Source organism: Camelus ferus, chromosome 12, assembly GCF_009834535.1.
Source record: "Camelus ferus isolate YT-003-E chromosome 12, BCGSAC_Cfer_1.0, whole genome shotgun sequence".
NCBI classification, from domain to species: domain Eukaryota; kingdom Metazoa; phylum Chordata; class Mammalia; order Artiodactyla; family Camelidae; genus Camelus; species Camelus ferus.
This window is the reverse complement of record NC_045707.1, coordinates 38,612,798-38,628,331: the sequence shown is the minus strand read 5'-3', so window position 1 is coordinate 38,628,331 and position 15,534 is coordinate 38,612,798. Positions and strand designations below refer to the sequence as shown.

Here is a 15,534-nt window from a genome sequence, read left to right as displayed (position 1 = left end):
CCTCTCCCCACGCCTCTCACACCTGCTCCTCACACCTGAGGCTCCAGCTTCACTGAACTCTACTTCAAGTCCCTGTCTGGGTAACACACCCTCCTACCTCTGGGTCTTTAACTCTTCATCTCATTCTCTACCTGTTGACCTCTTCTTAAAGTATGAGCAAAATAGTCAGCTTTTCTAGGAAGCCTTTCCTAAGACACCTGAGTCTGGACCTCAGTTACAGTATCTGTCTTACTGCATTGTATTTACTCACTTCTCTGCTTTCTCCATAAAACTGCAGTCCCCCTGAGGGCAGAGGCTGTGCCAAGCACCTGCTTCACACCAAATGCTCATTATGTGCTGAGTAAAGACGGGGGTGTTTTCTTTTAGCTGGTCACATACCTAGAACACAGACCCTCCTCACAGCCAAGGGAGGAACTAGAGTAAGTCCAGCCTTATATACCCTCTTACAAAGGTCATATGCAAAAAAAAAAAAAAAAAAAATTGGTCCCTAGAACTTACCTGTCCATTGATCTCCGTCCAAGCTCCAGGGACTTTATCATGACCTCGAATCCAGTTATGCAAAACTTCAGCAGGCTGATCCCAAGAAATCTAGGAATGCACAAAGCACAGGTTGAATTTCCCAATGCTGCAAGTGTCAAAGGCAACAGAAACATCTCTCTTCATCAGTGGCAGAGGTAGGAATGGGGCATTCTGGCTTGGAGCTCTACCTTTTGGTGAGGAAATGTACACTGGGAACTGCTTAAAGGTAGAAGAAAATGAACTTTGAATTGTGTTATTGAGTTGCTGTAAATACCTCAGCATCTTCCTTTCTCCGGATACCTTCATACGTTGCCCCTTCTTCTGGCTGGGGAATACGAGGAGCTTTTCCATCGGCTATGAGTTGTACAGCTTCTACCTAAAGCCCAAAATATTACCTGCATTAAAGCCCAGTGGTCATCAATTGCATGGACTGTTTCACTGAAGTTTCTGTTTAACAGAATTACTACATATAAATCTGTCCAGAGTCAGACTTTGGTAATAACTACCATTTTTTTTGATCCATAATTGCACCAGGTAGTGTGGTTAGCTACTTTATGTAAAATATCCTTTGCAACATCACACCAGTCCTACAAGGTGGATATTATTAGTGCTGATTTCCAGATGAGGAAACTGAGACTTGGAAAAAAGCCTCAAGCAACTGGTTTGAAAAAAAGGCAACTCACTCCAGATCACAGTGTTAGCTTGTAGGAGTCAGAAGCAGGATATGCATCCAGGTCTATCTACTGCCAATACCCAGCCTGTACTTTTGAAGATGACTCCCTTATTTAAACAAATTTCAATCCCCCCTTTCAAATTTCAATGGGTATTTCAGGAATATAATTGTAAAATAAGTCATTGTGGGTTATTTCCACTCATTATGATGATTCTAGAAAGTGATACATTGTTATATTTAAGGAATTCAACTGGTTTTCCAGCTTAGGACACCTGGAATTAAAACAAAAGTTAAAATCTGTCCATGAGTTTGATTGCCTTTGGGATAGATGTGTCCTATATCCCCTTCCGTGCCATATTTATGTTTACCTTAAGTTGAGAGACTCTCTCCTTCACTGGAAGACCTATGTGAGCTCAAGTTCTCAGATTTCTAAGTACTCACAGCTGCTGACCAACCTGCCTGAGAGCTCATGGAGGGAGCCACCTGGGAACAGGTCCAGGGTTACAGCTCATTCATTCCACCCACTTTGGGTATAACAGCACCAGATACAAGCTCCAGGATTGAGCTAATGCTACCAAACACACCAAGTACTATTTTGATTATAATTATCATTTTGAGTACCTGTGTGCTAGATGCTTTACACAAATGTCATTTGATTTTCACAACCACCCTCTAAGTCAGGCAGTATTATCCACATTTTATAGATGAGGAAACCAAGGCTAAAGAAGCTAAGTAACTTGACTATTATCACACAACAAGTAAGTGGTAGAGTGAGAAATCTGGTGCCTTTCTGACCAAAACCCTTTCTCTTAATCATTAAATGATACAAGCAAAGCACTGTTCTCCTTTCCTAAATCAATGGCTGCTGCTTTATGCCATCTTCTTGTCCATCTCTGTGTTGAACCTCTACCATATCAAACTCTGAAAGACATTAAATAACACTGAAATTGCCTTTCAATGTTTTACAATCTATTTTTACTTCATAGTATACATGCTTTGAGCTTTTTATCCAGAGCATATCTGAATAAATAAAGCAATGCCAAATTTCACCCTGTCCAATAGACTGATTTCAAATACTTCTGAAGGAAGTCCAAATTATATACCAACATTTCTTAAGATTCTGTACACTTCTTTACAATGAGTCATTATAAACAAAGTTGGAGATTCAAATATTTGGTAAAATAAATGAAGAAGTTTGATTGCTACTTTTTGTATCTAATCACTGCTCTCAGAAGATCAAGGCAGCTTCCATAGACTAAGAAATTCTAAAGGTCAGATTTCTACCCTAAATATACCATCCTACTGGAAAATGTAAAATCTAATTTTGTTTTTCAGTTTTATATTTTTAATAAAAATTCATATAAGCAAATTCTCAATACATGAAAAATATTGCCAAAACTTCAAAGGTTTACTAAATTCTTTTTGATGGCATAAATATACTGACCATGGCCTTGATTCCTTCAGGAAAAAGAAATCGGTTATAAAGTGCATCCACTGTATCATTGGGTTCAACATCACATGACTTCTGAAGAAGAATAGGTCCTGTGTCTAAACCATCATCAGCCCAGAAAACAGAAAACCCAGCTTTCTTATCTCCCATGATTAGGGTCCTGTGAAAAGAAGAGTTTCAACTTAAAGCACTGGTTAACTGTATTGTAAGATGATGAATTAGTGACATTAAAGTATGAAGTAGTTACAATGGGAAGTAGAACGTCAATGAAGCTACCATGAGGAACTGCAGTAGAGCTGGAAGGCGACAGCAGTCATGAGAAGCAGAACTTAATGGTACTGCAGTTTTATACACCCTCATGTCTATAGTCTTGTTAACACATACTAATGACTCGTAGTCTACTCAAAAAGGCATTAGAGTCCACCATTGCTACCACTCACTGACTCCCAGGTGTCAGCTTTCTATGGCAGCATCAAGTAATTTTGCCCACCAGGGTCCAATTCCTATATCATACCTGACCCTCTATTAGGCAGAATAAGATAATGAAAGATAAAACAGAGGATGATCAGTGCAATGTGAAGAGGAGAACTGATTATTAATTTAGGTTGTGTAATTCAGGTATAAGCATCACTTAGAGCCAGAATTAATTCTAGATTGTCTATAAATTGTAGTAAAAGATGGCTGATCAATTCAACTATTTGTATTATGTGTTCTAAAAAATTTAGCCTAAGAGGAAATGCTGGCCCCACAAACCTTATGATACAACAAACCAGATATGTGGAAATACATACACACATACACACACACACACACACACACACACACACACACATAAAAGCATATCACAGCACTATTTACAACAGCCAAGACATGGAAGCAACCTAAATGTCCATGAACCCATGAACAGATGACTGGATAAGGAAGCTGTGGTACAAACATACAATGGAATACTACTTGGCTATAAAAAAGGATGAAATAATGCCATTTTTAGCAAAATGGATGGACCTGGAGATTATCATACTAAGCAAAGTTAAGCCAGAAAGAGAAAGAAAAGTACCATATGATATTACTTGTAAGTGGAATCTATAAAGAAGACACAGATGAACTTATTTACAAAACAGAAACAGACTCACAGACACAGAAAGCAAATTTACGGTTACCAGGAGGGACAGGGGGAGATGGAAGGATAAATTGGGAGTTCAGGATTTGCAGATACTAACTACTATATCTGATTAAACAGCAAGGCCTACTGTATAGCACAGGGAACTCCATTCAATACCTCGTAATAACATATAACGAAAAAGAACATGAAAAGGAATATATATGTGTGTGTAACTGAATCATTATGCTATACACCATAAATTAACACAACATTGTAAACCAACTATACTTCAATAAAAAAAGAATATAAATTAATTAATACCAAAGGGGGGCATATCAGAGAGCAGGCTAATATAGACAGAGTATAATCTAGTATGTCAGTCATGCTCTCAGTCTAAGTCATTTTTACCTTTCTGAGCTAATCAAGCAAGACCTAAATCAATCAATCTACCACTCTTCAGAAATATTGAGGAATTAATTGGCACTGTGTTAACAAGAGCTTTGACAATATTCATATACTTTGACTCAATGACTCTGCATGTGGAAGCAATACAAAACAAGAAAAAAATACATGTTTCAGTACAAAGATATTCATTACAGCACCATTCACAAGAACAAAAAAGAAATCAATTCATGTAATCAATCTTTAAGTACAATGAAATGTTTTTCACCACATTTAAACTAAGCGTAGATTTTCTGCTATCTGATAACTTGAAACCAAGAGATATCAGGGTGATGTTAGGTAGAGGAGAGAAGACAGACAAAGTGGGAAAGGCCCACCTTGACCCACAGCATAGTGTACCTTTGGTACTGGGCTCCTACAGTGTACCAGGCATTGTTCTTGATATTGGGACATAGAGCAGTAAAAATGTTAGACCATAGTCCTTTCTTCCCTTAAGAAGTTTAACACTGAATGGGGGAAGACAGACAGAGAGAAAGATAATTTCAGATAATTCAGCATTTCCTGAAATGTACTTGAGTTCCATAGCCAAATAAGTTTGGGAATACTTTGTACTCAGATTCCCTCTTGGAGATTATGATGCTCACATTAAAGCATATGTTAAAATTTCAAGAAGTTCCGGGATAAAGAAATCCAGCGTTAACCTAACTTCTGACCACAGGATCTTTGCTTGCTCAATACCTAGTTATATCCAGTGGAGCCAATACTCCATAGACTATTCTTGGGAAATGCTGTTCTGGCTTATACAGTACCTCTAGATCACAGGGGAGTTCCTGCAATAGTAGCAATCAATCAGGACTTCACAATTATTCAAGTATACCCAGCTCCTTGATCACCTAGGTAAGAAACAGAACGATTACAGGCAATAGAAATAGGCCCATCTTGGTTATTAAAAAAAATCTTACCAGTTGATAGCAGAGGCTCCTCTGTGCCTCGGAAGGATAGACGGGTGATAAATGATGGAACCATGCTTTGGGCTGTCAATTACATCCATGGGGATGAACTGTGTGCAGAAGGGAAGCACGTTTAGCTCTGCACCCACAGATCTGTAGGCCTCTGCCACCTCCTTTATGGTCTTGCCCTTGACTCTCCATCTTGGGAACTTGAACACAGGGGTCCCATTTTTCTCTGCAGCCAAAGCTGAGCATGAAAGAGAAGATTATTTTCATCAAAAAAGTTTTAGCTATAATTTATATTACTATGAATTCACATACCGTAATTTCATGAAACATTTACAAATAAAACATGATGAAGAACAATTTAGATTCTGATCAGGATTTGACCTGTTACAATGTTATCCAGATCCATCCACTCTTACAATGTGATTTTTTAACCTAAATATTTAAGGCATAATATGTTTGAACTTCAAAGTTTGTGGCTAGACAACATTTTGAGATTTTAACTGAAGCCACTTCTCTTATAGATCAAAAATTGTACATTTACTACTGATACAGCCATTTAGAAAACTTAGAAAACATTTTAAGATTTGAAATCAAGTGCCAAAACATCACCACCCAGATCAGACACAGGATGGAAAACCCTGAGTCCCTTCCAAAGCCCATTTCCTGGAAGACCTTTTATCACAGGGTAGATTGTCAACTGGAACAGTTCTCCCTGCCAAACAGGCAGATCCAAAAAGATAAATGGAGAAAGTCATTGACCTGAGCTTGAGCCTGTCTAGTTCCCTCTCCTAGACTTGCCAATCAGATAAGTCAGTGGAGGAGAGAGGCCAAGAATGGAGAATACATGCTCCCACAAGGGTTTTGCCATACTGAAGCCAATACAAAGCTCTTTGCTCAGGAAAATGTTGTCCCTTCTGAAAAGAATGACCCCATTCTACCTCTGTGTGAAATGTAATGGCCCTCCAAAGCACAGACAGCACAAGCTCATTTTTTTTCCATAATAAAGTATCATCTTTACTAACTACATCCCTTACATGTATTGCTGCATACATATATTTATTGTCTATCAGTAACACAAAGAAACAAAGGCAATATCCAGAAGCCTTACCTAAGGCTTTTTACCTGCATGTTTTGGTAACATTCACTGACACAACATTCAGGAGGGCATGATGCCTCCACCACAAAGCCTAAATTCCAAAGCCTAATAAGTCCCAAAAGGACTCTGGCATTCAAGGTAATGCCTTGGTCGATGCATTTGTAAGAATTTGAGAGACCAGTATAATAATGTCCACAAAATGTAAATGTTCCTAAAATGTTGAACAAACTGTGAACAACTCAAATGACAGATGATAGGAAAATGGGTAAATGATGATTTTTAAAAATGTGGTGAAACTGAGTGAAACTTGTGAAAGATTAGACTGGGACAGAAAAATCGGGTGGAAGAGACTTATAAGTCTTCTTTTAAGAAATCTGCTCCACTGAGAAAGGCCTGACGCATCCAGGTGTTGTCCTCCCACACTGATCTTTGACTGCCCCAGGACTATTTTTGGCTGCTCTATTTGACCATTCTGACAACAAAAATAGTTAGCCACTGTCACTACTGATTCTTTTTATGAATCAGGTGCAGTGCTGAGCACTTTACATACATTATCTCATTTGATCCATGTGAGATGGGTACCACTGAACTAAGCTCAATGAGTTTAAGTAACTTGCCCAAGATCTCACAGCTATTAAGTGGCAGAGTTGGAATTAGTTTCATGATTCTAAAACATACACTGTTAACCAAATGCCTGGGACCAGGCACTAGGGAAAAGTTCATTTCCTAGGACATACTCTGAAAGGAGGTTTAAGAGTCACATGTTTGCAATTCTTCTGAAGGTCATGTATATGGTAGAGAATGCTACTTGTCCCCTTTCATCCTTTAGAAGGGATTTCTCTACTTCAGCTGAACACATGGCCACCCCAAATAAAATCTGTATTTCTTAGCTTGTTTTGCAAAGATTTGGCCAATGTCTAAGTTCTAGCCAACAAGATACAAGTGGGAGTAATATGTGCAACTTCTGGATTATGCCCTTAATTGAAGGCTTGCCCTCTGCTTCCCATCTTGCCCTTTCTGCTTGTTGGAATGCAGAGTTGATAGCTGGGGCTGCAGCAGTCACCTTGGACCAGGAGATGGAAGTCCAGTGTTCATAATGGCAAAACAACAAACAGAAGGAGCCTGCATTGTGATAACTATATGCTGCTACAATAGCTGGGATGGCCAACTCAGACTTGAGAAATGGATTTTTATCCTATTTAAGCTAATATTATTTGAAGTTCCCCTGATTCAATAGCCAATCTGATATCTCAAATGTAAGTCCTCCCAAACATCCCACACACAAAGTTGGTGGAAATAGATAATGATGAGACAGGTAATCCCAGCAACGGGAATCTGTCCTCTTCAGCCTTTGGAGCCAGGCATGAATTTATGAGGCAGCTTCCCTCAGAATTCCCCCGTTGAGATAACCTTTTTCTCAAACAAGGATAATTTCTAAATCAAGTGATTAAATTCATGTGCATATGTGCTCTTGGCCCAACTTTTTTTTAGCTTGACTCTTTTTTTTCTTCCAGTTTTACTAAGATATAATCAACATATAGCACTATGTAAGTTTAAGGTGTACAGTATAATGATTTGACCTACATACATCGTGAAATGATTATTACAATATGTTTAGTAAACATGTATCATCTCATATAGATACAAAACAAAAGAAAGAGAAAACAATTTTCTTCTTTGTGATGATAACTCAGGATTTACTCTCTTAACAATTTTTATAATATAACATATGGCTGCATTAATTATATTTATAATGTTGTACAGTACATCCCTAGTACTTACTTATCTTGTAACTGGAAGTTTGTACCTTCTGACAGCCTTCATCCAATTTCCCCAGTAACAAGAACTAGGATAAACCCCAGAGCTGCTTCCTCCAAGAAACAAAATGTAAACTTTTAGAGTTATCACAGATACTGTTTTCCAACCAATGTATTGCATCACACCAGTGATTTATAAAGACTCAAGTCGTAAGCCAAGATTTTTAGATGCTAGCTCTTATTCCTTACCTGCAGGCTGTTTCTGTCTCTGCTTTTTGCACTCTTTCTCAGCATAACAATAGTGGGCAAATCAGAACCACAGAGTGGGTTTGCTCTGAGGATGGCTATTGTCATTACCTACCTTAATAGCCACGCAGCCATGGCTATAATTGTCCTGAGATAAATGCGTTGTTTATTGACCCCATGTCAATTGCTATTATTGGGTGTGGACTCCCCTTAATTCCTATCAGCATCTCTGCATCAGACATTATTCTAGATGTCCCAAAGCACCTTTGAGCTATTTCACAAGAGTAATTCAGAAAAAACATATGCTTGGAAATTCCTTTGACGGACCTGGTGACTACAGTGAAAGTAAGTACAATAGAAGCCTGAAAATCTTTGTCTTCACAGAGAAGAGAGAATTCTTGAGTCTGTACCTACTATACAAATAGACTTGGCCTGAAAAGGCTTCCAGTAGGCAGAGTTCCTGATCCAACTGTTCCAAGATACACTCACCCAGTGGGTCAGCTTTTCCATCCTTATCTGGAACTGTGAATACTCCCACGACTCGGTGGCCCTCTTTGCAGAGCTGGCTGTAGACCTCCTGTCCAAACAGACTCTGACCAATAAGTGCCAACTTCAGCTTGTTTTTGAAATATACCTGGGAAACAATTCAATAGTGACAGGTGTTAGTGTGTAATGTACTATGTACCATGTTAACTTTCTCCAATGTGAATAATTCTGAACCTCAAAATGCATTTGGCTCTACATGTTTCAGATAAGGAACTGAGGCCTTCACATTTCAGGTAATTTAATCCTCACAACTATCCTGTTTTATTATCCCCCATTTTGTACCATTTTATGAATGAAGAAATATTTTGGAAATGTCAAGTATATCTCCAAGGTCATACTGTCAAAATAAGCAAGAGGTGGGATTTGAATCCGGGTCTGTCTGACTCCAAAGCCCACATATATACTTAAAAATAAAATGGGCCACCACCACTCAGCTCTTCCATGTCCTTTTCAGAACATTAACACTGATGCACAAAAACACAGTGGTTGTCAATAAATATAAATATCAAATAGATAAGAGTGGCACTGAAGGGGTTAAAAGTTTTTAAGGCCTGTCTTTAAGCAATTATGTCTTCTGTAAATTCTCCCAAGATGAAGCCTTTTCACAAAGCTTAAGGTAACATGTGGATGTGATGACTGTGAAGATGGTGATGAAGAGCCATCAGGTGAGGCAGGCTAGATGCAGGATCCTGGGTGTAGAGATGGTAATCAGAGGGTCATGACTGCCCATGTGCTTCCCGTTTTGGCAAAGGACCAACCCCAGCTCCCCAGAACTCTTTCCACCTTCTATTCCTCCATGTTAGAGTATGGCTTCACAGGATTTGGATTTAGAATATTTTTCCTTCAATCTAAATGGGATTAATTAATGTTCTAGAAAGTCATTCTAAAGTAGTAAAGCCTCACTGTTAAAATTTTACTCTAAGGAAACTTAATTTTCTCTTATTTCCCACACTATTAATGACATAGATAGCATCCCTTTTTAGGCATGAACTTAAAAGCATATGGGTTCACATCTTCCTTATAAGTGAGTTGATAATTAAGCAATTAAGGTTTTAGTTTAGAAATTCTTTTCCAGGCCCAGCTAAAGTTTCCATCCCCAAAGAGCCTACAGCATCTGTGTCTAACAGATTAACTCTAAGAACAGCACACCTGGCCTACAAATAATGCATAACTATTTCATTTCCTCTTAAAAAGTCAAAATGGTCTTTAAATATTCTATCTTCAGATCCTATAATTAATGCTGTTGCTTGAAATAGAACTGACATGTTTACAAATTACAAAATTTGGCTTTACCTCATGCCATTATTAATGCCACATATTTTAAGACTTCTAAAATATTACTCTAAAAACATACAAGAGCCAAGAGGATGAGTGGACTCAAATGTAACGTGCTCTCAGCTGTCATCTGGTTATTGGGAGTTCAGTTTCAGAGTCAATATTCCCCTAGAAACACAGTATTTACAGAAACCATGGCAGTATGTCTGGAAATTCTACATTCACTGAAACACTTTCTGAGCTTAGTGCTAAAACTAAAGCTACAAAGGTGAGTTTCTAACAGTGAGAACATTTCAGATTTTATGATTTTAAGTGTTTATAATGAGTTAGTATAATTCCAAAGAACTAGACTGGGATATTTTATCTCAGTCTTATTTCTTCAAGTATGGTCTGAGGACTGACTGTCCATGTTGGCAGAATCAGCTGGGAGGAAATGTTAAAAATGTGGTTTCCTGAGTCCTACCCCTAATCTACTGAGTCAGACTCTCAGCAAGCTGGCACTAAGTCAAAACCAAACGGGCAAGTTTCAATCCTGCTGCTGCACTTTATTAGTCCAGGAAGCTGCATTTTAACAAGCTGTCCACTGACGGACAGGCACACAAAAGTCAGAATCTCTGCTGTATGGAGTGTGTCCATTCTCTACAAAAAAAAATTCTGCCCTGGGGAGTCTGGGTCAGGTAGAAGTGGTGGAAGTAATAGTGAACATTTTAACAAGACCCTAGTATGTGCCAGGTATTTGATATAATGTTACTTCATTTTGACTGCCCAATTACTCCCAGAGACAGGCATTAAACAGCCATTTTACAGATGAAGAAAGTAAAGCATAGGTTAAAATACATCCTGGAGTCAAACAGTTACTATGTGGCAGCTCTGAGATTCTAACTCTAGTTCTTATTCCAGTACCATTGTTTTTCCATAGCACCAGCTGGGCGATCTTGAGCTGGGTCTCATCAGTTAAAATCTGAACAATAACAGTACCTATCTCATAAGGTTGCTATAAGGATTTAGTGGGATAAAGTACATAATGCATTAGTGCAGTGCATGGCAATAGTAAATGCTCAATAAATGTTCACTGTCATTATTCTACCACAAGTAATATCTTGGTAAATAAAAATGATGATAATGGAGTCTTCTTACTGGGAGTGTACCATAAGGCAGGCACTGGATTGAGCCTTTTTCACTAATTCAAAAAAAAGTATCAAATCCTTATTATGTCTTTAAGCCTCGCAGTGACTCATTTTACAAATGAGAAGACAAAGGGAAGTTAAGTAACCTGTTCACAGACAGGGCTAAAAAGAGGCAGAGGCAGGATTCAAACTCAGGTCGCACTTCAGAGGATGTGCTTTGTGGTTTTCCTATGTTGAAGATCCCTCTTCCCCTTTAAAAAAAAAAACATGGCAATCATTTGACAGGTCAACTATGGGAAACACTTCCATCAGACTTTCTAAGGGACTACCTTGGTGGTCCTGACATGCTAGACAGCACCATTCATTCGGGGGAGCGAGGCTGATGACCAGAGAACATCCTTTAAGGCACTATCGTTGCCTGTTATATTGGTGACAAAGAAGAGGGGGTTACATAAAATGACCCATAGCACTTATAAATCAGGGGGTACATGCTATTATCTTGGAGTTTTCTAGAGAGAACATTCTGCATTAGAAGAGTCTGTTGCAGGGAATCGAGTTTTTGCTTTTTAAACTATCAAATATTGCATTTCCAGCTATTCACATCCTGGTAAAATTCTTTGGAAAGCAAGTTAATATGAACTCTGATTATCTCTAAGGATTAAAAAAAAAATACACACAGTCTTCTAATGAAAACTCAAAGGCATAGTGCTAAGTGTCTCCCCTGATCCATAGCCCTTTTTTGAAGCAGGTGCTACCTAAATAGAACCATCTAAGCTTGATGTCAAACAAGGTCAAAGCTGTTCATATTAGGAACTGTGAGAAATGGCAGCTTTTCCAATGAGAAGTGGAAAGGAGAAAGAACCTTTCCACAAAAGAATAAAACAAAGTTAATTTTTCTGAGACAGCGAGATATCTAACACTTAGTGGAGCACTTGTCACGTGGTGCCCCTAACAGTGCCTGACAGCGTGCAAGATCTGTTCAACAAGCATGTTTGAACATCAGCCATGCTCTGGGCACAGTGCATGGCAGGGACTGCTAATCAGTGACCCGGTAAGAGTGTTGGCAAAAAAACTGTGGAAAGATTTTTAGGAGGCTTCACATTAGCAGACTGAATTTCTGACTTCTCTTTAAAAATCAGGAGGTTTGTCAATTAAATACTTCTTTCTACATCCATTTCTTCAAGAAAAAATGGAAACATTAATTCTATCAGGAAGTATTATAAACGAATTTTCCCCTTGGATGTTGCTACATTCTGAGAGTTTTTTTTTTTTTCATTCTTCATTCTGCTTTAATACCAAACTCAAAAGCACTGTGTGATTTTAAAAGTTTTTTTAAGAGGAAGGTGTAATTTACATACAATAAAACACACCACTTTCAGTGTATAATTCTGTGAGTTTGGACAAACACACAGTGATGTAACCACTGCTACAATCAAGATAAAGAACAGTTAGTTCCATCACCCCCCAAAACTCCCTCCTGCCCTCTTGCAGTCAACCCCTTTCCCTTCTCCTGTCCCTGATAGCCACTGATCTCTTTTTCTGTCACTATAGTTCTACTCTTTTGAAAATGTCAGACGAATGGACTCATATAATATGTAGCCCTTTGAATCTGTCTTTTTACACTTAGCATACATATTTGAGTTTCATCCATGTTGTTGTATGTATCAGTAGTTCATTTTTTTTGTTTGTTTGAGTAGGAGTCCAATGTACGGACAAATATACCACAGTTTGCTTATCCTGTCACCAGATGAAAGACATTTATATTGGTGATTATGAATAAAACATCCATAAACACCCATAAATAGGTATTTGTGTGAACATAAGTTTTCATTTCTCTTGGATAAATACTTATGAGGGAAATTGTTGAGTTATATGATGGTTTATGTTTAATCTTATAAAAAACTGTCAGTTTTCCAAAGAAGCTGTACCATTTTATGCTCTCATCAGCCATGTCTGATTTTGAACAGTACTACAGAACACAATCCAAAGGATGACTCTTCATTTTCTATGGAGTAAAATATCGCCAATTCTTATTACTCCATGTCTTCCTTTGGTCATTGAAAAACCTTTCTTCCCAGCCATATGTCACTGCTTCTACATGTATTCCCGGGGTAGTCTCTCAGGTCCTTGACCCCTGTCTGTGCCCAGTGCTTCTCCATGGGTGTTTTTGCTTATGCCATTTGACACCTGGGCTGTTCAGATTTTTATTATTAAAATCTTATGTAAACCCCATGATTGATATCTTTTCACCCTTCAGGAATCCCTTCTGCTCTCCAAAAAAAGGCAATTAAATGAAAGGTGTTGACAGAGGAGGCCAATAAAACAGGCAGGCACAAACCCCTTGCTCTCTGTGCCATTCAACCCAGATTCCCATGTGCCACGTGGCAGGAGAAAGCTAAGCAGGAGTCCAGAGCACTGCACAGGAGAGCAAGCAAAATCTCTACCATAGCAAGTCTCTTTTTCCTTATTTGAAAAAAAAGGTGAATACTCCCAAAATAACTAGAACTGACTGCATGGGATAAAGTGAATTCTCATTACTTGGGGCTGTCAGGGGAACAAAAGCTTTTCCACTTATGCTACTTTGGGCCAGTTTCTGATGCTACCCAAGACTTCTCTCTGCCTCCAAGTTTTTATATCTGGATGTGTACACATGCACATGTGACTCTGGCAGAGAAGACAAATCAAAAAAAGCAATTTCTTTTATAACAGGGCAAACATGCACTTCCTGAAAAAGTGATCATGTACATGGGATGGATTTTTTTTTCCCTTTCCTAAACAGCCTGGAGTCTGTTTCCTAAACAGCCTGGAATCTGCCTAGATGCAGGGAGGCATATCTCCCCAGACCCCCGAATGCTGAAGGCAGCCCACATGCAACGTGTCCTCTCTCCTTCCATTTCTGGAGAAGCTGATGCAATTCCAAGGCCCTGGGCTGGGCTAGGGCTCGGTTCTTGCGCCATAGTTTACAAATGTTCAAGGGTGGCTGCTTCTGCAGCGCCTGGTAATCCTAGAAATCTTGCTGCTTGCAGCTCAGGAATAATGAGTTTGCAGCCACAAAGTCGGAGTGCTATTATCTGAATGGGCCCTGCATGCCAGTCAGAGCGCTCACATGTCTCAGGCCGGACCCCGCTGACTTGATACGACTCTCCTCCAGGAGATGGTCTCGGTCCTGTATCTCGGCTCCATCTCATAATCAAGGATCTCAAGATTGAAATGAAAAAGGAAAGGAAGCCAACTCTGGCCCCCTTGCAAAGCGACTATCTCCACTCTTTCAATCCCACCCATACCTTAGATGTTCAAAAGCTGCATCCTCAGCCCTCTTCTCTGTGGAAGACAATGGCTCGCTTGACAAGCCCCATCCAGAACCCTCCCCAGATCCTCCTCTGCAGTATCCCTGTTTAAAAAACGTTGTTTGGGCTTTTAGCAAAGTCTAAACATCGCCATCCACTCTCAGCCCCGCTGCTCGGAACGCCCTCCCCCACCCCCGCCCCCGGGTTTGGAAATCAGCCCGGGACGAGAGCAGGGACGCTCGCCCGGGCCGGACTCACCCGGCCGGTGGAGAAGCGCCGGAGTGCCTGGCCACCTCGCCGCAGCATGCTGGAAAGGAGAGGGAGCCGCGGGAGCCGCGGGAGCCGCAGGGGCGCAGGAGACAAGCGGGGGCCGCTCAGCCTGGGTGCGGCCTGCAGCCTACTAGCCCGAGGCAGAAGCGCTCGCAGCTCAGGGCCTCGGCGAGTCCCGGGACCCAGCTAATGGCTCCGCCCCCTCCAGCTGGCAGGGCTCCCGGGGCCAATCCCATGCGACTGGGCGGGGCGTACCGCAGTCTCCCGGGCAGCGCTGGTGCCCAGCCAGAGGGACAGCTCCCGGCGGCGGCCTCGGTTCCAGTCTTACTAGCTGTGGGATCTTCTACCGGCTACTCACACCCTCTGAGGTACGTAAGGGTCTGCCTTAAACATCAGTCCTTAACACAGCCCTGAGAAAGCAACAGGTATGTGCGTGGAGCCACGAAAGATAAGGGATGCGGGCACCTTCGGTACATAAGGATCCGGATCCCTATCTCGTAGTCTGACAAGAAGATTTAATGAGAGACTGTGTATAAAGAAACCTGGCACGTAGCTGCTCCCCAGTAGATGACAGATAGATAAATGATAAATATCCTTATTTCCCTTATCTGTCTGAAGAAACCCTCAAGACATGCTTTAGCTGAGCACTTGTCTCAAAAAGAACTAACTCCTCAGACTGGCATTCAAAGCCGTCTGCAGTTCGGCATTTACTTTTATTTCTCGCCAGTCTTTTGCACATGTAACTCTGCCAAATCATTGTATTTGCCTATTCCTTCCTGGACAACGCTTTCCAGCAAAGCTTACCACCTGCCACTTGTTAGCATC

General features: G+C 40.2%; 1 protein-coding gene across 3 annotated transcripts in view; it reads right to left on the bottom strand.

Annotated features, from left to right (window-relative positions):
- Nucleotides 1-14,828, bottom strand: part of ALDH1L2 (aldehyde dehydrogenase 1 family member L2) — a 50,274-nt gene extending 35,446 nt beyond the window's left edge. For 2 of the 3 annotated variants that reach the window (XR_004324669.1, XM_032493436.1), the window contains exons 1-6: nt 14,698-14,828; nt 8,694-8,838; nt 5,109-5,343; nt 2,637-2,802; nt 794-895; nt 499-588 (exon numbers count right to left, since the gene is read on the bottom strand). Coding sequence is in view for 2 of the 3 variants with exons in the window: in XM_032493436.1 (XP_032349327.1) it covers nt 499-588; nt 794-895; nt 2,637-2,802; nt 5,109-5,343; nt 8,694-8,838; nt 14,698-14,745 (786 nt within the window). In the remaining variant the exon portion in view is untranslated. Of the gene's footprint in view, nt 1-498; nt 589-793; nt 896-2,636; nt 2,803-4,545; nt 4,653-5,108; nt 5,344-8,693; nt 8,839-14,697 lie in introns of those variants that run through there. The other variant, XM_032493438.1, reaches the window with a different exon arrangement.
- Nucleotides 14,829-15,534: the final 706 nt, after the last annotated feature.